Raw genomic sequence first — 19,336 nt, 5'->3', positions numbered from 1 at the left:
TCCATGAGATTAAGGGTGCCCGCCCAGGGGCACCCTGTATGACCCTGGGCCAGCAGCTCTGGGGAGAGGTGGCGTGGGCACGGCCCAAACCTGCCGCGCAAGCCCGAGACTGGAATCCTCAGTCCCCAGGCCCTGACTGCTCCAGTCCTGCCCCCCTCCGCCTCCCCCAGGGCTGGGAGACAGGATGAGTCTGGAATTGCTAATGCCGCAGGGCTTAAGCCCAAAAGGGCTTGAACGGGGTGGGAGGTGGGCCGGGGAAGGCCTAGGGGTTTCCTGGACTTGTTAGCGGGAAGATCAAGATCAGGTGCAGGTGCAGAGAGGCTGGGACAGGCCAGGAGGGTGGTGGGTGAACGCTGCTGCTGGGGGTGTGCCCTTCCCCGGGGCAGCAGCCTCTGCCCCGTGCCTGACATTGGCCACAGGCTGCCCCAGGACCCTCCCCTGGCCCCGGGCACACGCTTACAAGGCCAAGTGTCCTCCCCCTTTGCTTTCCTGCAGCCCCTTGCTCGACAACCCACCTTCCCGGGTACCTCTGAGAACAGCTGGGGTGGGTCTCCCTTCCTGGGAGCTGGGCTTGGCCGCCCCAAGCCAGGAACCCAGGGCTCCCCTTTACTCAACTTTTGGAGATGACAAGATCCCCGGAGGACTGGCTCAGCCACTCCTGGCCCCTCCTGAATCTCAGGCTCCCTGGCTGACAGCCCAAGGGACCTGCAACCTGACAAACAAACTCCGCTGGAGCCGGAGCTGAAGTTGAAGGAAGCTGTTGGGCAGTGCCTTCTCGAAAGATGGGGGAAGACAGTACCCTGGCAGAGGAGGCCCAGCAGGCCCCAGAAGCTGTACGTTGTGGCGGGAAGTGGGGCCAGCAGGGAGGAGGAGGAAGGAGGAGAGAGAGAGAGAAAGAGAGAGGGGGAGAGGGGGAGAGGGGGAGAGGTGCGTGTGAGTGTGTAGGGGTCATGTTTATTCTGGGGTGTGCTCCTGTGCTTGAACAGGGATTCGTGTGTTTGTGCTCAGAGGTGTGTTTGTAGGTTTTCAACACGGAGGGTCTCAGTGGACCAGAGCGGAGTTGGCCTGGGAAGGGGCTCAGAGTGTCCTCTGGGTGCCTCCCGGCTCTGTGTGTGCTCAGATCTGCCTCCCTGTTTCCCCACAGGGGCTGCGTGAGCCCCTGGCAGGGGAGGCTCTGGGTCATCCCTGGTGACCTGGCAGCCCTCCTGCCAGCAGTCCCACCTGCCCTGCCCCCGCCCTGCCCCAGAGGGACCACTGGTCAGACTGGAGGGTCTGCACCTTCCCCAGCAACACCTAGAATGCTAGCCGCCCCTCCCCTTCCCTCACTGGTAACCTTTACCTCCAGGAGAGTTGTACAAACAGCTGATTTGTGGAAACATCTTACTGATGTGAAACGATCTCAAAAGGGTCTCTCTTATCGGCTTCGCTGTTCCCAGGGGACAGGCTGATGCAGGAAATGGAGGTCTTGTTTTCATTCTCCGCAGTTTCATTTCTCCTCCAGAAACCCCACCCCAGAGGCCGTGCTGCCCCGCCGCACACCACCATGCATAGTCCTCCCCTTTTGCCCTAATCCCACCCTCAGCAACTCTGACCCTGGTGGGCTCCTGATAGAAATTGAGGCGTGGACTGAACTTGGCCCTGTACCGTCCCTGCTGGGGGACTTTGAGAGTACCAGCTCTGGAGAGGGGACACCACTCCGCAAATGAGGCACTGCTCGAGTGGAGCGGGTGCTGCTCCTGGAGCTGCCCGGGGAGGGGGACAGCTTGGCGCTGGCTGGAGGTCTGTGGCCATGCCCCGTGGGACTGGGCACTTTCTCTAGGAGGGGCTGTACCCGGAAAGGGAGAGCGGCTAGGCCACTGAGGACTCCAATGCCCCCTGAGCCTGGCCTGTACGTGGGATCCACGTTCAGTGCAGGCAGAGTCTGGGTGGCAGTCCCCCCGGTCCCCGGGCAGCTGCACGTGTGCCATGAGTGCAGTGGACCCGCGGCTGGGAGGAGAGGTGTGCAGTCGTGGGTGTGGTGTCAGGTGGGAGCCCTGGACTGCTCCCCGTGCTGGGCTGGGGCAGACCTGGAGTGGAGAGGGGCTGCCACGCACTGGGGGAGGCCCAGACCAGGAGTCACCTTCAGCTTCCGGGGGCCGCGTGCTTGCTCTGGGCTCAGCCGGTGCTAAGGCTGCGGGCTTTCAATCCTGGGATATGTTTTGAGGCTCCCACACCTCCCGGAACTTGTTCTTGCTACTCCCATTTCACAGATGGGAAATCTGAGGCCCAAGAGATGTAGGAGCTTTTCTAGATCCACCCCAGACAGCTCCCCCCAATTCATGGGTGCCAGAGAGTGTAGGGCTTCTGAACAGTTCAGACTGCTTGAATTCTTTATCTCTGGAGACCCCGGGACCCTTAATGTATCTCTGTGTGCCTGTTTGCTCATCTGTAAATGACAATGAAAGAGGACTACCACATAGAGTGTTTTAAAAATTAAATGAAGTTATGCACAAGAGCTGCCAAACAGCCCCAGGGATCTTTAAAAAATGAATCCAGGGCTTCCCTGGTGGCGCAGTGGTTGAGAGTCCGCCTGCCGATGCAGGGGACATGGGTTCGTGCCCCGGTCCAGGAAGATCCCACATGCCGCGGAGCGGCTGGGCCCGTGAGCCATGGCCGCTGAGCCTGCGCGTCCGGAGCCTGTGCTCCGCAACGGGAGAGGCCACAACAGTGAGAGGCCCGCGTACTGAAAAAAAAAAAAAAAAAAAGAATCCAGAGTGTCACTCCTCTGTTCATACCCTCCAGTGACTTCTCATGGAACCCTGAGTAACGTCCAGGCTCCAGGGTGGCCTGTGACGTCCTGTACCACCCGGCCAGCAGGTCTCCCTGGCACTGCCACTGGCCCTTCCTCACTGTCTCCGGTCACTTTGGACTTGTTTCTGTTACTTACACCCCACAGGCTCCAGGGTCTTTGCTCTTCTCTCGGGCTGGAACCTCTGCTCCCACTCCCCCAGCCCCCTTTCCATGACCGCCTCTCACTAAGGTCTGAGGTCAAGAGCCAGCCCCTCAGGGACCTGCCAACGCTCCATCCCAAGGTGCTGCCCCATCTCCCTCTGCTCCACTACCCTGTTCTGATGGCCTCACCGTGTGTTCCTTCTTCTTCTTTTTTTAAAATAGATTTACTTATTTTATTTATTTTTGGCTGCATTGGGTCTTCATTGCTGTGCGCAGTCTTTCTCTAGTTGCGGTGAGTGGGGGCTACTCTTCGTTACGGTGCACAGACTTACTGCGGTGGCTTCTCTTGTTGCGGAGCACAGACTCTAGGCGTGCAGGCTTCAGTAGTTGTGGCACGTGGGGTCAGTAGTTGTGGCTCGTGGGCTCTAGAGCACAGGCTCAGTAGTTGTGGTGCACGGGCTTAGTTGCTCCACGGCATGTGGGATCTTCCGGGACCAGGGCTCGAACCCGCATCCCCTGCACTGGCAGGTGGATTCTTAACCACTGCGCCACCAGGGAAGCCCTCACCGTGTGTTTCGTGGCACCTTTTCTTATTCATCTCTGTGGTTGTCAGGTGTCTCCCCCTGCCCCTCCCCCTCACTCCCCAGGTGTACAGTCCAGGAGCACAGGCCTGTTACCTTGTTTCCTGCTGTAGTTCAGTGCCTGAGGCGGTGCCCTGGGTGCGGTAGGCCCGCAGTCCCTGTCATCTCCTGTTTCTTCTGGACTGCCCAGCCTCACCGTGTCCCTGGAGGCCTCAGGACCCCAAACCTGCCCTGGGACAGGGCTGTTCTTGCAGACAAGCCCTTCTGAGGAGCAAGCAGGCAGGGCAGGGGTTGTCCCCTTGGCTTTCCTTCCCCCACGCAGGATTCGTCTCAGGGTGACCTCACTTAGAACGTCACCCAGCTGCCCAAGGTTTACGAAGTGGGTACCGATGGGCCGAAGGTGGCAGGACTCTTTCCCTAGAAACCACTTTTGCTGGTAAAACAGGGTGTCTCTGAATTCAGAGGAAATGACGCATGGAAAGATAAATATGGATGAAATAACTGTACTAACTTTCCAAATGGCTATGCCCCGCCCCTGGTCTGTGTACCCCCAGATCTTTTCACGGGGCTCTTTATAACCTGGCAAGGATTCTGGAGAAGGGTTAAATTGCTCTGCTGTAAATGATGTTGCTGCTAGCCTGTACAGAGCCTTTATGGAAAGCAGAATGAATGACCCCTGCGATTGGACACAGCCCTGCACCAGGGCGATGGTTTGACAAGCCAAGGGAGGGCTGGATTTCAGCCCTCACTCCCCACCCAGGCCTGGCCACGCACACCCAGTCTGCATAGCTGTGCCTGGTGGCCCTGCCCCTGCTGTTCCCTGTCTGCGGAGTGGGACATAAGGAGAGATAAGAAGGGCCTGGTTCCATTGGATCCATGAGGGGGAAAGATGAAGCGCATTCTGGAGTCTGAGACCAGCTGCTTCTACTTCTCCACGGTAACAACCTTAGAGCCCCTCTTACCTGGCATATCCACCCACCCTAGGAGGAAGTGCCCTGTTTTTATCTCCATTTGATGCAGCAGAAAACTTGAGATCCAGAGAGGATCCAACACTTGTGCAGCCAGTAAGTGGTCGGTTTGGAATTCAGGTCCGGGTGCGTGAGACCCCAGAGTTTACATTCCTTTTTTTTTCCTTTCAGCAAAATTTTAGTTGAAAGTGTATCACACTCACCCGTTAAAAAAAATTAAACATAAAAAGGGTATATGGGGCTTCCCTGGTGGTGCAGTGGTTAAGAATCTGCCTGCCAATGCAGGGGACACGGGTTCAAGCCCTGGTCCGGGAAGATCCCACATGCTGCGGAGTGGCTAGGCCTGTGAGCCACAACTACTGAGCCTGCACTCTAGAGCCCGCAAGCCACAACTACTGAGCCCGTGTGCCACAACGACTGAGCCTGCACGTCTGGAGCCTGTGCTCTGCTACGGGAGAGGCCGCGACAGTGAGAGGTCCGTGCACCGCGATAAAGAGTGGCCCCCGCTCGCCGCAACTGGAGAAAGCCCTCGCACAGAAACAAAGACCCAACACAGCCAAAAAAAAAAAAAAAAAAAAAAAAAGGGTATATGAGATAAAGAAGGCCTTTCTCCCATTCTAGACCCCTGCCCCCTTAGTTTCTTCCGCATCCTTTGAATAATCTATTCCTTTAGCGACATATCTACATATATGTGTGTCAGTCTTTTGTTAAAAGGGCATTGGAGATACACAGAACACTGCTCTCCACCCGCCTTTTTAAAGTTTCATCATGTACTTGGGAGATAATCTGGCGTCAGCGTGCATGCATTTGCATCCTCTTTTTCACAGCTGCGTAGCGTTCTGTTCGTTGTTTGTGTGGTGATGCTTCTAAACAGGTCCTTGTGGATTGTCGGTAGAATTTCAAGTCATTTACATCTTTCACTGTCACAAATAGTGCTGTCTGTAAAGACTGTGATAGAAAAGTTCATGCAAATATAGGAGACTTTTCTGTAGAATAAACTTCTAGCAATGGAATTCCCAGGCTAAGGGGATTTCGACAGATATTGCCAGGTCACTTCCAAAAAGGTCACCCTGATCCACTCCTGATCTGAGAGAGGGCCTGTTTCCCCACCTCCCCAAGCAGCGTGGGCTCTCAGGCCTCTGGAGCTTTGCTGTTACGATCTGTGAAGAATGGGTCTTTCTTCTGTGCCATTATATTATGTACCGTCAACTGCTCATTCATGTCCTTTGCCTATTTCTCTGTCTGACTTGTTGACTTGTTTCCTTATCGACTTGCATGAGCATATTACAGGCTAAGGGAATTCGTTGGTCTGATACATATTATGTTGCAGAGATACTTTTCCTAGTTTGTCATTTGTTTTTAAACTGTTCATCCTCTCTCTCTCCCCCTTCTCCTGCCGCCCTCTGCTTCTTAAATCTTTATGTTGTTGAATTTATCTTTTATAGCTTCTGAATTTTTGTCTTAAAATCTGTACTCCCTTTTTTCAGTATAAAAATATTTCAAAATATAAAGGATAATAGAATCCCATGTGACAGCCAGATTTACAAATGTTATTGTTTTTGCATATTATGTCCGATTTTTTAAAAGAAATAAAATATTAGAAGAATAGAACTAAGCCCTGTCCTCACAATCCATCCCAGTTTACTTGATCTCTTCCTAGAATGTAATGGTCATCAAGAGTTGGGTCATTCCTCCATGGTTGTTTTTTCTTTTTAATTCTTTTAGCTCACACACGCTATATGTAGTCTTGTGTGTTTTTAAAATTAATGAGATCATATTATAAGTATCTGTTTACAGTTTTTTGAAAACCTTAAACATCAGGATTATCCTAATAGATCCATAGAGAGTACTTTCTTCAGTTTAAATGGTTGTATTCAGTTCTGTGATGATACAGTTTATTCAGCCATCCCTCCACTCTTGGACATTTAAGATGTTTCCAGGGGCTTCCCTGGTGGCGCAGTGGTTGAGAGTCCGCCTACCGATGCAGGGGACACGGGTTCGTGCCCCAGTCCGGGAAGATCCCACATGCCGCGGAGCGGCTGGGCCCATGAGCCATGGCCGCTGAGCCTGCGCGTCCGGAGCCTGTGCTCCGCAACGAGAGGCCACAACAGTGAGAGGCCCGCGTACCGCAAACAAAACAAAACAAAACAAACAGAAAAAGATGTTTCCATTCTTTTGCTGTTGCCACAGTGCTGCATTAAACATCCTTAATGTGTGTACACGTACAAAGGCAGGTCACTCTGGGCTACACCTAGATGTGGAAGTGCTGGCTCATAGAGTATGCACGCCTTCAGCCTTACTAGATACTATGAAGTACTTTTTGTCAATGAACAAAGCCTTTATGTCAGTGAACTCTAAGCCTTTATGTCAATGAGCGCCTGCCAGCAACGTGCAAGAAGTGATATTTGGTTTTAATCTGCATTCCCTGGTCACTTAGTGAGGTTGAACATCTTTTCATGTTTGTTAGGTGTGTGGGTTTAAGCTGTGAATTGCTTTTCCTGTCCTTTGCTTTATTCTCTTTGGTTCCTTGGTCTTTTTCTTAATTGATTGGAAGGATTACTGCTCCATCCAGGTATTTGTTGATGATATGCCTTCTCTGACTTGTCCAAGGCTGGCCTCTTCACCACTGTACCACTGCCTCTGCCTGTGGCCGAACAGCTTTGTGAGCAGCTGTTCTGAAAAGGGGGCACCACTCAGGAGAGGGCTCTGATCAGGGGTCTGGGCACCTTCTCTAGGAGGTGCTGTACCCAGAAAGGGAGAGTGGCTTCTTCAACAAAGCCTCATCTCTCTCCTCCATCCCATGATCCTCCCCACCCCAGCAATGCAGCCCTGAACCTGGCCTGTACGTGGGATCCACGTTCAGTGCAGGCAGAGTCTGGGTGGCAGTCCCCCCGGTCCCCGGGCAGCTGCACGTGTGCCATGAGTGCAGTGGACCCGCGGCTGGGAGGAGAGGTGTGCAGTCGTGGCTGTGGTGTCAGGTGGGAGCCCTGGACTGCTCCCCGTGCTGGGCTGGGGCAGACCTGGAGTGGAGAGGGGCTGCCACGCACTCGGGGAGGCCCAGACCAGGAGTCACCTTCAGCTTCCGGGGGCCGCGTGCTTGCTCTGGGCTCAGCCGGTGCTAAGGCTGCGGGCTTTCAATCCTGGGATATGTTTTGAGGCTCCCACACCTCCCGGAACTTGTTCTTGCTACTCCCATTTCACAGATGGGAAATCTGAGGCCCAAGAGATACAGGACCTTGTCCAGGTACAGCCGGCCCGTGACCACAGAGACTGGGTTGGACCTCCGGTCTGTGTCCAAACCCCTTTCCTCTGCTTCCAGGAGGCCAAGGGTACTTGGAGGTCTGGGGCTTGCTGCTGGGGTTTTAGCCCAGGCTGGCCCTCTTGAGCAAGTAAGGAGGAAAGGAGGTTTCCTGGGTAATAGGGTGTCTCCAGGCCTGTAGCTCTCTTGGGACCCCACGGAGTATATTGACATCAGCTCGCAGTGTGGTCCAGCAACCTTGGAGCTGGTAGTGATTAAAGGGAGTCGAAGGTTAACCCTAGCCAGTTCTGCAGGAACAGCACCTTCTTGGTATCAGGGTGCGTTTGTGAGCATAGCAACGTGCCTTTGGCAACAAATGTGGCACTGGTTGGGACTGCCAGGTCCTGAGCTGACCTCTGACAAGCCCCTGGCCCCTTGTTTGACCAGGTCATGGCAAAGTAAGGGTGTGGAAATTTTTAACTTGGCGAAACTTTCTGTTCACACTTGTTCTGCTAATTTGCTCATTCATTTAGACATCTGTTCATTTCAATATTCGTCACTTAACCTACCACACATCAGGTGTTTCATCTGGTGCTGGAGATACTGCGGGCCACAAGAAGTCCCTGCTTTCTTGGGTTCTATGATCTCGTGAGTACGGGAGACAGTGTGGTGTTCCTGCCACAGAGGAAATGAAACAGGGCGACCAGGTGGGACAGACTGAGGGAGTGGTTGGGTAATCTGGGACCCGGCGGCAAGAGGAAGCATGGAAGCGTGAATGCCGGGATCCTTGAGGGGTGGCTGGGAAGAGCAGCCTGGGCTTGGGTCCCAACAGTGATTCCAGATCCCCCCAACATTTATACTGTAATCAACCCCCCTGACAAGGACTGAGATGTGAAACTGCTGGCACTGACTTTGCCTCGTCCTCCATCCTCAAACGGGGTTGGGGTGCAGATGGGGGCATGTGAGCTGAGATTCTTATCTTTGGGGAGGGGAGGGTGTGTTTAGGAAGTCTGGTGAGGCCTCGGGGGTCACCTGGGGCCTCTTCAGTTCAGTGGCCATCCAGTTCTGCTCCATGTAAGGTTCAGTCCTTAGTGCTGTGCTTTCTGGTCACAAAACAGGCTGAAAAAGTGTTTTTCCCATGATGGCTGCCGCCTCAATGTAAATAATTTTTAAGGGGATAGTTTACTTTCTTTTTTTTGTAGTGAGTCTTTGAAATCCCCTGTATGGGCCCCACAGACAGCATTCCTCAGCGCGGACTAGCCGCATTGCAAGTGCTCCACAGCCACGTGAGGCTGCGGCCACCTCAGCGGACGGGGCACGGCGGGGCAGGTGCAGTCCACCATCTTCAGAAGGGGCATCTGGAGGCCGGAGGGGGGGAGGGGACTGGCTGTACTGGTGGTTTCAAGCCCCAATTCCTGTAGGGCCTTCTGCTTTGGCTCCTTGGGGCTAGATTCATTGGCCCCTGGCTGGGAGGTATGAAGAGGGAGTCATGCCCGGGAGCCTGGCGCAGGTCGACGGCCACACCGGATTTTTTCTTTATTTATCGTGAGCATGAACCCGTACTGTTGACTCCCCACCCTGTCACTACACTTAAGCTCTTTTACCCAGCGAATGGAATTCAAAGCTCCTGCCCCACCCCGGCCAACTCCAGAAGTATGATTTTCATGTGGTTCTCGGTGGTGTCTTGTGACTGGCAGCTGATAAGGTGGAGAATACGGTGTTTCTCTGCAGGAGGCTGCACGCCTGGGCTGTTGGAGACGCCTGTTGGGGGTGGAGGGTATCCTGTGGACCCCCAAGATGGGGAGCAGAGAGCCTTCCTGCCCTGCAGGTGGAAGCCTCTGCAGCCCCTTTCCTCCGAGCTTGGATGGCTGGAGAGATGCCCCATCTGCCCACTGGTGGGCCTTGAGGCAGCTGGTCAGTTACTCTGCCCTCTGCCACTTCACAAGAGCCCCGGGCCAAGACCAGCTCCCTCCCTCCTGGGCCTGATCGCGCTGTGCTGTTCAGGCTGTGTCTAGCCAGCGGCCAGGCCAGAGGGGCTGGAGTGGGTATGTGACCTATCGCTACCGCCTCTTCCCCTCTTGCTGTGCCTGCTCTGTGGTGGTGTAGTTCCTGATGAGTAAACTAATTCAACAAACTTGTGTCGAGAGCCTGCTGTGTGCCAGTCACTGTTCTAGACATTGGTGGTGATACAGCATCGAACAAAACAACAGCAAAAGTTCTTTGCAAGCCAGGGAGAGGGATCTGAAATGTGAGGTGTAGGGGGGCTTTTTGGCCAGAGGTGGAGAGCTGAGTGGGTAGATACCAAGCCTGTGTCTAGGGGAAAAGCATTCCAGGCTGAAGGAACAGCCAGAGAGGAGGGAGTGGGCCTAGCCCAGTCAAGAACAATGAGGCCCGTTTGAGTACAGCAGACTAAATGAGGGAAATGGGGAAGGAGGGCAGGGAAGTGCTGGTGGGGAGATCACGTGCAGTCTTGCAGGTCAGAGCAAGGGCTTGGCCTTTCTCTCTGAGTGGATGGACGCCATGGAGGGTTTTTGAGCTGAGGAGAGGTGATACAGATGATCCATTCTGGAGAATCGCCGTTAGCTGACTACACCCAAGAGTGGCTGATCATAACACAGTGCGACTCCAGTGGCCTGTGTCCTCACCTTGCCTTACCTCGCAGTTGTATTAGTTACCTTAAATTCAGCGTCCAGCTCAAGCCCCCCCTGGAATAACGGCAGAGGACTCTAAGCTGAGAGGAATCGCTGTGGGTTAGCTGGCACTGTCAAGATTCACACACCTCAACAGGCTGGAAACATGGCGGGAGATTCCCGAGGTGGGATGTTTGCAAGCAGCTGTAGTAGCACAGTCCTGCTCTTTGGTTCCAGAGGGTAGCCACACAAGTTCAGGGCCCAGGAGACCTGGCTTACCAGCTGAGGGGTGTTGGTTCCCTGCCAGTGAAGCGGCATGGCCGTGAGAAAGTGAACGCGGTCTTTGCCAGCATTCGTGGAAGTCTGGTGTCCAGATGGAGGGCACTAGTAATCCCATGAATACAGCTGCGGGCTTTGAAGACATGCTGGAGGGCTTCCAGGGGGGCCAGGCGATGCGGGGGCCGGAGACTGTGTCTCATGAGGCAGCCTGCCTGGGAAGGAGCGCAGGAGGCTCCTCTCAGCTGTCAGAAGCCTTTGAAGGACTTTGATGTGACGGAGGGCAGCTTCCTCCCGTTGCCCCAGAGGGCTGCAGGTGGGCCCTCCGAGGATCTTGGCGTCTTCACAGGGTGGTTTAGGGGCGGTGGAGGGCAGGAGTTAGGAGTGCGCCCCTCTGGAGCTAAGCTGCTCACCAGCTCGGAGACCCTGGGCAAGTTGCCGACCCTTTTTGCACCTCACTTCCCTGTCTCCACAATGGAGGTAATAATAGCATTGAACTCATAGGGTTGAGATCATACTTGGACAGCCCTTAGGAGTACCTTGCCGAGTAGCTCTCAACATGTGGTAATGTCTGGCGACATTTGGTTGTCAGAACCGGAGAGTGGGGGTCATACTGGCCTCTCTAGTGGGCAGTGGTCACGGTGCTGGGCGGTGCACAGGACAGCCTCCACAGCGATGACTCACCTGGTCCTCAAAGCAATGGCAGTGAGGTTGGCACCCCCCTGGTGTTGCACATAGTAAGTGCACAGTACCTTTCAGGATCAGTAAGGGATGTAATACCTTTTTAGTCTCATCTTATTACTTGTGTGTCAGATGTTTATAAAACATCTGCTACGTTCTAGGCACTGTGATAGAGTCTGAAGATGTAATGCAGGCCTGGACCACAGAGGTCGTAGTCTCATGGGCAAGATACAAAAACAGATAATGATGTAATATAAAATTATATTATGTGATAAAGCATCTTCTCTAGGTGCTCTGGTAGACTCTTGGTATAAACAAGCTTCCAGTTTCAGAGGTCAGAGGATAGTGGGCAAGCCATGAAAATAGTAATTATATAATACAAAAAGTTTACTACCTATTAGGTGCTAAAATCAAGATATAAACAATTTTTTGTGGAAAGAAAAACATTGCTTAGAAATGTCAGAAAACACTTCGTAGAGGAGGGGCCGGTGCTGCAGAAGGAGTGAGATTGTTGAGGCTAACGGGGGCTGCGTAGGGTCTTCCTGCTGGAGGAAAGCCCGTGCAGAGGTGGGGCTGTGGAAGAAGGCGGCCCCTGCAGCGACCGTGGCAGGAGTTCCGAGATGCACGTGCAGGGCTTGGGGCCTGGGACTGAAGCACCCTGGTTGCCTCTAAAAAGCTTTGGTTTTTCATTGAAGGAATGGGGAGTGATTGAAGCAGGAGGGTGGTTTGATCCAAACCGTTTCTGAGAAAGATACCGTGTTGGCAGTTCTGAGGAAGAGGCTTGAGTGAGGAAAGACTTGTGGCGAAGAGACCAGTTAGGAAACAGATAAATTGGGGCGAGATCTAGAATCAACCTGCGGCTCAAGAAGAGGAGATGAAGCCTGCTTTCCGAAGTACTTCTGAGGCTCTAGACCATGTGGCCTTCACACTGCCCTGAGCTTTATCAGGCTTTACATCCCAGTGCCTCCTATAATGGCGAGCGTTTAGTGGGAGTTCAGCAAACGTTTGCTGGAACGAGGAACTGGGGGTAGAATGGGTAGCGTTTCGTAGGGATGGTGTGAAGGCGAAGGAGATGTTGGGTGGATGAGCTGATGAGGATGTGGGGTGGGGGGGAGCCGGGAGATGCGGGTCCAGTTGTGGACGTGTCACCGGTGAAGAGTTTAAGATCACCCAGGGAGGATGAGCAGGAGAAAGTTAGAAATATTAGGACAGGATCTGGGAGAGAAATTACAGAGCTGAAAAAGAGCTTGAATCATCAGGGTTTGAGTAGTAGTTAAGCCTCCGAAAATGAATGAACCTGGCCTGTGAAAACAAGCAGAGGAAGAGCAGAGGTTGAAGGGCAGCTCCCTGGAGAATGCCAGCACTTAAAGGAAGTGGAGCCAGTTCGGAGGAAACCTGGAGAGAGTCTTGACCTGGAAGCATCGGCCTATTAGTAGCAAAGGCTGCAGAGTACGGGAAGAGCGAAAATCGAAAATCGATCTTTTTCAGGTTTGACCGGTAGGAGGCCACTGAAGGCTTTGGCAAGGGTGATTTCAGCACAGACAAGGGTGGGGATCAGGGGTGGAGCAGGGTAGAGGGTTGAGTGGGAAGTGAGCACGTAGCACAGATGAAGGAGTCTGACCGCTGGAGCTCAAGACGGAGATGCAGAGGCAGCTTGAGGAGGAGAGAGAAGCAGAGAGGGGGTTTGTTTTGTTTTAGGTACAGGGAGACTTGACTATGTTTCTGAGTCACAGGGAGCGGAGGAGGGGGGAGAGGTGGAAGCAGCAAGGCCGAGGGGGATCACCGGTTGGGAACAATGCTGGAAAGGTGGGCAGGGACCCACCCAGTATCCGGGTGGGGCAGGAGTGGCAGGTGAGTCTAGAGGTGGCAGGCAGGCAGCTCCGGGTTTCCCCACAGGACTGAGGGACAGTGACATCGATTACGGCTTCTGCCCCACTGGTTTTCCCATCCCCCTTCTCAGGAACATTAAGCCACAGCCCTTTGATGGGCCCAAGGGCTTGGAGGGGCCTGGCATCATGCCATGTCCATGGGTGACGTCCAGTTCTGTTCATCTTGGTCCAGCGGGTACCCACTGAGTACTTGCTGTGTGAGGCTTTGAGTGCCAGGCAGCAGGAGACTTCTGTTCTTCACCCCGTCCTCCAGTTCTGCCCTTTGGCGACTCCGTGGCAGGGCTCAGCAGCCTCACTGCAGTGGGGCACACCGTGGTTCTTAGCAGAGCACCGGGAGGGCACACAGCCTTCCTGCCTTGGGGTCAGCTTTACCTAGCGGGTCGGGTGAGCCAGTCTCCTGGGCAGCTGGTGGCAGGCAGAGGTTGCTGCCCCTTGGACATGAGTGGATCAGATTTCTGTTCTCCTGCCCAGGTACCCTGTTGTGACTTTTCTTCTGTCCTTTTGTCCCTAGGGGCTGTCCGTGTTATGGGACAGCTGCTGGGAGAAGGCTCCCAGTTGTCCCGGGGCAGCAGCCTGCCCAAGAAGCCTGCGCTCCTGGAATCCTGGGGGCTGAGCTATCCTCTTGGCTTGGCCAGCAAGGGGAGGGGGTGGGTGGGTGGATGACATCCCTGGGGGTCTCTCGGAGCAGACCCCAGGACTAGCCAGTCTGCTTCGCACAAGACCAGCACAGTTCAGGAGAAAAGTGCAGAATTTTACTAGGGAAGAGGTCAAAAAAGAGTAGTTGTCTTGTTGCTCAGGACCCATCACCTCCGACCACCAGAGTTCTTCGCTGAGGACAGCTGAGCCCTTGACCTTCAGTTACTGCACGGCACACTCTCTCTAGTGTTCTCCATTTTGGCTGCATGTTAGCATCACCAGAAAGGTGAGCTTTTTTTGTTTGGTTGGTTTTTTACTGGCCAGTGCCTGGGCCCCATGCCCAGCCAATTAAATAAGACTTGGAAAGTGGGGTCTAGAAGTCAGTAAATGCCTCAGCTTCTCAGGTGATTGCCTTGTGCCCCGAGTGCTGTGACCTGCTGATACAGGGAGATGGAGTACGATGGACTGAAATCCTGATCAGAAAGGACTGAGAGCACAGAGGGCGGGAGAGGATGCATTTCATAACGTAAAGAATGTGAGAGGGCTTCCCTGGTGGCGCAGCGGTTGAGAGTCCGCCTGCCGATGCAGGGGACACGGGTTCGTGCCCCGGTCCGGGAAGATCCCACATGCCGCGGAGCGGCTGGGCCCGTGAGCCATGGCCGCTGAGCCTGCGCATCCGGAGCCTGTGCTCCGCCACGGGAGAGGCCACAACAGTGAGAGGCCCGCGTACCGCAAAAAAAAAAAAAAAAAAAAAAAAAAAAAGAATGTGAGAGCCTGAAGGATCTTGTTTAGAGCTTTGCAGCTCTAAGTGCGGTCCCAGCCTACCGTTTAGAATGTGGACCCACGACACCCACTGAGTCAGAACGTACACATCAAAGATTGAGAACTGTGCTTTCGCCATTATCCGGACCAGTGGTTCTCAACCTTGGCTGGGTTAGAATCGCCCCTGGGTGCTTGAACAAATTCCAGTGCCAGGCCAGACCACTTAAGTCAGAATTTCCCGTTATGGGACCCAGATACTGCAATTCTCCTGTTCAGCCAAGGTCAAGGACATCCATCTTGACAAGTGCTTCTCAGGCTTGAATGTGCATGTGAATCATCAGGGGATCTTACGCAAATGCAGTTTCTGATTTGTGCCTCTGGAGGGGCCTGGGATTATACATTTCTAATAAGGTCCCTGGTGAGGCTCAGGCTGAGGATCTGATAAATATATTTGAGTCACAAGCATTTATTAGGCCAGATTCCCAGTTTTACAGCTGAAGAAACTGAGGGTCAGAGAGGGAAAAGTGACTCCCCCAAGATAACCCAACGTGTTATTCATTCATTACTTGCTGAGCAATGGCTGTGTGTCAGGCAGTGTGCTAGATGCTGGGGCTCGAGCTGGGAATAAGACAGACCCGATTCCTGCCCTCACAGGGCTTATAGGCAGTGGGGGAGACAGACAAAGAGCAAGTAACTAGACGAATTACAGATCAGGAGAAGCGTGTGAAGGGGATAACGTGGTAGGGCATGACTTGGCAGTTGTTGTGCGTAGGTCGGGAAGGCAGGCCACCCTTGGAAAAGCAGTAGGTCTTGACTTTCACTGGGGTCTGCTGATTACAACTCTAGAGCTCTTCTTTACTGGACAGGACCATCCCCCATCCCCACTGGGATTCAGAGATGGGCCCTCCTGACCCTGATGAAAACATCTGGCTCTGGTCCCCACCCCTATCCCTTTCCCCTACCCGGCTCTCTCTTTCCCTCAACACTTTCATTCTTGGGTATTTGTGGACTCAGGGTGGAGCCTGGGGAGTGCCCCTGGGCGCAGAGCATCGACTCCATAACAGGACAGTGTTCAGGATAATCGATTTATGATTTCTAACAAAAACCAGACCTCGTCCAGATGCGGTCCCCCACCACTGAGAAATAATTTGAGATTTTTCATTTCTCCTCAAAAGAGCACAAACACTAGGGCTTCCCTCCCTTTCCTGATCCTTCAAAAGAATCACGTGGGCAGCTTGTGAAAATGCCCATCCCAGGTCCCACCCCAGCTGGCTGAAGATATCCCAGGAAAGGGCCCTGGAATCTGTGTTTAGTATGTGGCCCATCTGATTCCTACAACCCAGATCATTGGGGAAGATGTCATGGAGAGAAGAAACTGGCGCTCTGCACGCATCCCGTGCCTCTTTGCGTGGCTGTGAAAGCTGCAGAAATTTCTTCCTGGTGACTCAGAAGCATGGTCCTTGGCTGGCTTTGTGACTGGAGGGACCTCGCTGTTTATGTGCATGTAGCAACTCATCCCTCCCACAGCCCTGTCCTTACCTTGCCAGCCTCTGCCCTTACCTGAAAGGGTCTCCTTTCTCTCCTCTGACCAACCAGACCCTTCTCACTCTCCGTGCTCCTATTCAAACAGCCTGCCTCCATTGAGTTTCCCCCATGTACCTGGTGGTGAGGGCTTGGACACTGTTTGTACTCAGCCAGAGTCTAGAAGGGCTGCAAGAGGGCTTGTGGACCATCTGATGGTCCCACAGTTACCCCAGGGCCTGGCCCGAGCAGATATATTCGGGTGGAATAGTGAGAGATTGATGATAGAGGGGTGGACGGTGGCCAGAACCAAGGGAATGCCTTGGATGTGGAGAAAAGATAAGCTTCAGATGTCAAAATGTGAATCACGCCCTTGTACAGTTAGCTTAACTTTCATGTAGAAAATGGGTGGAGGTGCATCTGTTTCCTGGAGCTGGCCCTTCCGAGGTCCAAGTGAGGGCAACCGTGCGGGGAAGCTGTGGTAGGCTGGTCTGGCCTGGGACGGAATTCGTGAAGGGTGGGACTTGGCTTCCCTTTCTGGAGCGTAGGCTCCACCTGGACCGCTGATGCTGCCTTTGAGGGGTTAGGGAGATGCCCAGGGTGAGGAGGGCCGCTCCCTGGATGGCCGCCCTGGAAGCAGCTTTGTGCTTTCTGGAGGCAGGAAGAGACAGGCTGTGGGTGTGCCCTGCTCCAGTGTCTAGACGAGAGTGTTTGTGGCGCTGACCAGACACCTGTGCCTCCTACCTCCTAGGTGGCCCGAGGCAGCCGGGATGACAGCTCTCCCCAGGAACCCTGGCACCTGAGAAACATGATCAGCAAGTCCCGTGAGTATTCTCCAAGAACTCCCCACCCTGAGGGGTGGGCTTCCCAGAAGCCATCGTAAGCATCATCCTGGGACCCGCCGGGGGTTGTGGAGGGACTGACACGGAGCCAGGGGCCCCTGTCTTCATCTTGAAGGACAGCAGAAACACTCGGGTCCAAGCCCAGAGCCAGAGAACTAAGACCAGGCGAGGGCCTGCTTTGAGCCGGCCTTGCAGGGGCCCCAGTTGGGGCAGCTGAGAAGGTGGCCTGGGGCTGTGCCTGCCTGTTTCTGCTTCCAGCTCTTCTGTGCGTTCGCCCTGCAGGCTGGAAACTCCTGGCCACACTGGCTCTGGTCCTGGTCGTCATGGTATGGTACTCCATCTCCCGAGAAGACAGGTACACTGAGCTGTGAGTCCATCTTTCATGTCCTTCTGTGGGTTCTTCTTGGGAACCGGGCTCAGGGATGGAGCGTCGTGAGGTGGGGACCTAGTGGGGGGACAGGAGGGTTCAGAGAGCCAGGACATGACCTCTCCCGTACACTACTAGCCCAGAATCCTCTGTGAGGGGAGTTGGTGGGTTTTGGGGGGTAGGGCCTGGGATGACTCCCCAGGGCCCTCACCCAGGGAGCTCAGGAGAATGAAGAACTGGGTTTGCAATGATTTGGTTTCAAAGTGGGACTTGGGCTGACACCGTTGCAGCCTGCGAGTCACTCTCCAGGGCCTTGGGGCTGACGTACCCTGGGAGGAGGTGGAGGCTGCCTGGAAAGCTGGCCCCCAGGCCCGGGAGGTCTGACTGGAGCGCCTGCCTCTCTCCTTTTCTGTCTCCAGCTTTTATTTTCCCATCCCAGGGAAGAAGGAGCCCTGCCTCCAGGGTGAGGCGGAGAGGATAGCCTCCAGGCTCTTTGGCAAGTACGTGAGGATGCGGGGTGGGCCTGGGTGCCGGCTACATGGAGGGAACCATGCTGGTGGACGTGGGTCAGGTGCAGCCTGTGAGGGAGGGAGAGGCCTTGGTGTGTATACATAGTGTGAGTCAGGGGTCTGACCCAGTTTCTGGCATGAAGATTAATCTCTTTCTCATCCCCACCCTGCCTTCACCTCGGCGCAGCTACTCCCGAGAACAGCCCGTCTTCCTGCAGCTTAAGGACTATTTCTGGGTCAAGACGCCATCTGCCTACGAGCTGCCCTACGGCACCAAGGGGAGTGGTAAGAATCCGCCTGGTCAGGTGGGAACGGTGGCCTCACCTTGGCCACACAGCTTCTCGTTTTTGGCTGTCCGTGGTCCCAGCGCCCAGGTTCTCAGCCAGGCCTAGATCCTGGGGTCAGGGCAGGGAGGGTTGGCAGCCTTTGGAGAGCTCGCTGTTGTCATCAGCCCCTTCCATTGCGGTTCTTCTGTAGAAGACCTGCTGCTCCGGGTGCTGGCCATCACCAGCTACTCCGTCCCAGAAAGCATCCAGAGGTAAGGAGACCCTCCTTCCTGCCCCAGTGTGAAACAGTCATGGTCCAGCACCTCCCAGTGAGCCTGCCTGTCTCCAGGGGAGGTGGGCATGCCAGTCTCCACGGCAGCTGAGCCTGGGTATCAGGCTGCTGGAGTGGGCAGAGGCTGCTGAGGGTATTGCCGTGGTAACAGGCAGGGCTGGGCAGCAGTCAGGGGCTCCAAAATGGGATTTCTTCTTGGCACTCCCCAGGCACCTTCCCTCCTTCCCTCTCTCTCCCATGCTCTGCTCAGTTTCCTCTCCCTTGAAAGCCCAGGGCTGCAGGGTCAGCATGACCAGAAGCAGGACTCCTTGGAGATGCCTGGTCCATGGGGGCCAGGGGCTGAGGGGCTGAGGGGGCCTGGGCAGACCGGGGCAGGAGCAGGGGCTCCTTCTTGGCCTTACCACCCTGTTCCCGGGGCAGCCTCAAGTGCCGTCGCTGCGTGGTGGTGGGGAACGGGCATCGGCTACGCAACAGCTCACTGGGAGAAGCCATCAACAAGTACGACGTGGTCATCAGGTCTGTATGGCAGCCCTTCCCTCTTCTGTTTGGGGGCGACGGTAAGCAGACCCAGTGGGGCTCTAGGTGACGGGCATCCTCCTCCCTGCCTCCCAGGTTAAACAGCGCGCCGGTGGCTGGCTACGAGCATGACGTGGGCTCCAAGACCACCATGCGTCTCTTCTACCCTGAATCCGCCCACTTCAACCCCAAAGTGGAGGACAACCCTGACACACTCCTTGTCATGGTAGCTTTCAAGGCCATGGACTTCCACTGGATTGAGAGCATCCTGAGCGATAAGAAGCGCGTAAGTGGAGAGACTGGCGGGGGTGAGGTCGCAGCCTGGGGATGGGGGCGCCGCCCGGGTCAGGCCCTGCCGCTCCATCACGTGTGCCCCACGGTCCTCAGGAGCCAGTAAGGGGAAGGCGTGAGCTCATTGTTCTACTGCAGGG

The 19,336-nt window shown here is 54.8% G+C and overlaps 1 protein-coding gene across 8 annotated transcripts in view; it reads left to right on the top strand.

The window, feature by feature from the left end:
• Positions 1 to 19,336, top strand: part of ST3GAL4 (ST3 beta-galactoside alpha-2,3-sialyltransferase 4) — a 33,136-nt gene that overhangs the window by 8,960 nt on the left and 4,840 nt on the right. For 3 of the 8 annotated variants that reach the window (XM_081239893.1, XM_081239900.1, XM_081239899.1), the window contains exons 2-8: positions 16,865 to 16,937; positions 17,214 to 17,322; positions 17,742 to 17,822; positions 18,019 to 18,116; positions 18,309 to 18,369; positions 18,810 to 18,905; positions 19,002 to 19,191. In XM_081239893.1, coding sequence (XP_081096019.1) covers positions 16,922 to 16,937; positions 17,214 to 17,322; positions 17,742 to 17,822; positions 18,019 to 18,116; positions 18,309 to 18,369; positions 18,810 to 18,905; positions 19,002 to 19,191 — 651 coding nt within the window. In that variant the 5' untranslated portion in view covers positions 16,865 to 16,921. Of the gene's footprint in view, positions 1 to 14,022; positions 14,117 to 16,864; positions 16,938 to 17,213; positions 17,323 to 17,741; positions 17,823 to 18,018; positions 18,117 to 18,308; positions 18,370 to 18,809; positions 18,906 to 19,001; positions 19,192 to 19,336 lie in introns of those variants that run through there. The other 5 variants (XM_081239894.1, XM_081239897.1, XM_081239895.1 and 2 more) reach the window with 5 other exon arrangements.

Source organism: Mesoplodon bidens (genome assembly GCF_964165515.1).
Source record: "Mesoplodon bidens genome assembly, chromosome: 7".
NCBI lineage: Eukaryota > Metazoa > Chordata > Mammalia > Artiodactyla > Ziphiidae > Mesoplodon > Mesoplodon bidens.
This window is presented reverse-complemented; position numbering and strand designations above follow the sequence as displayed.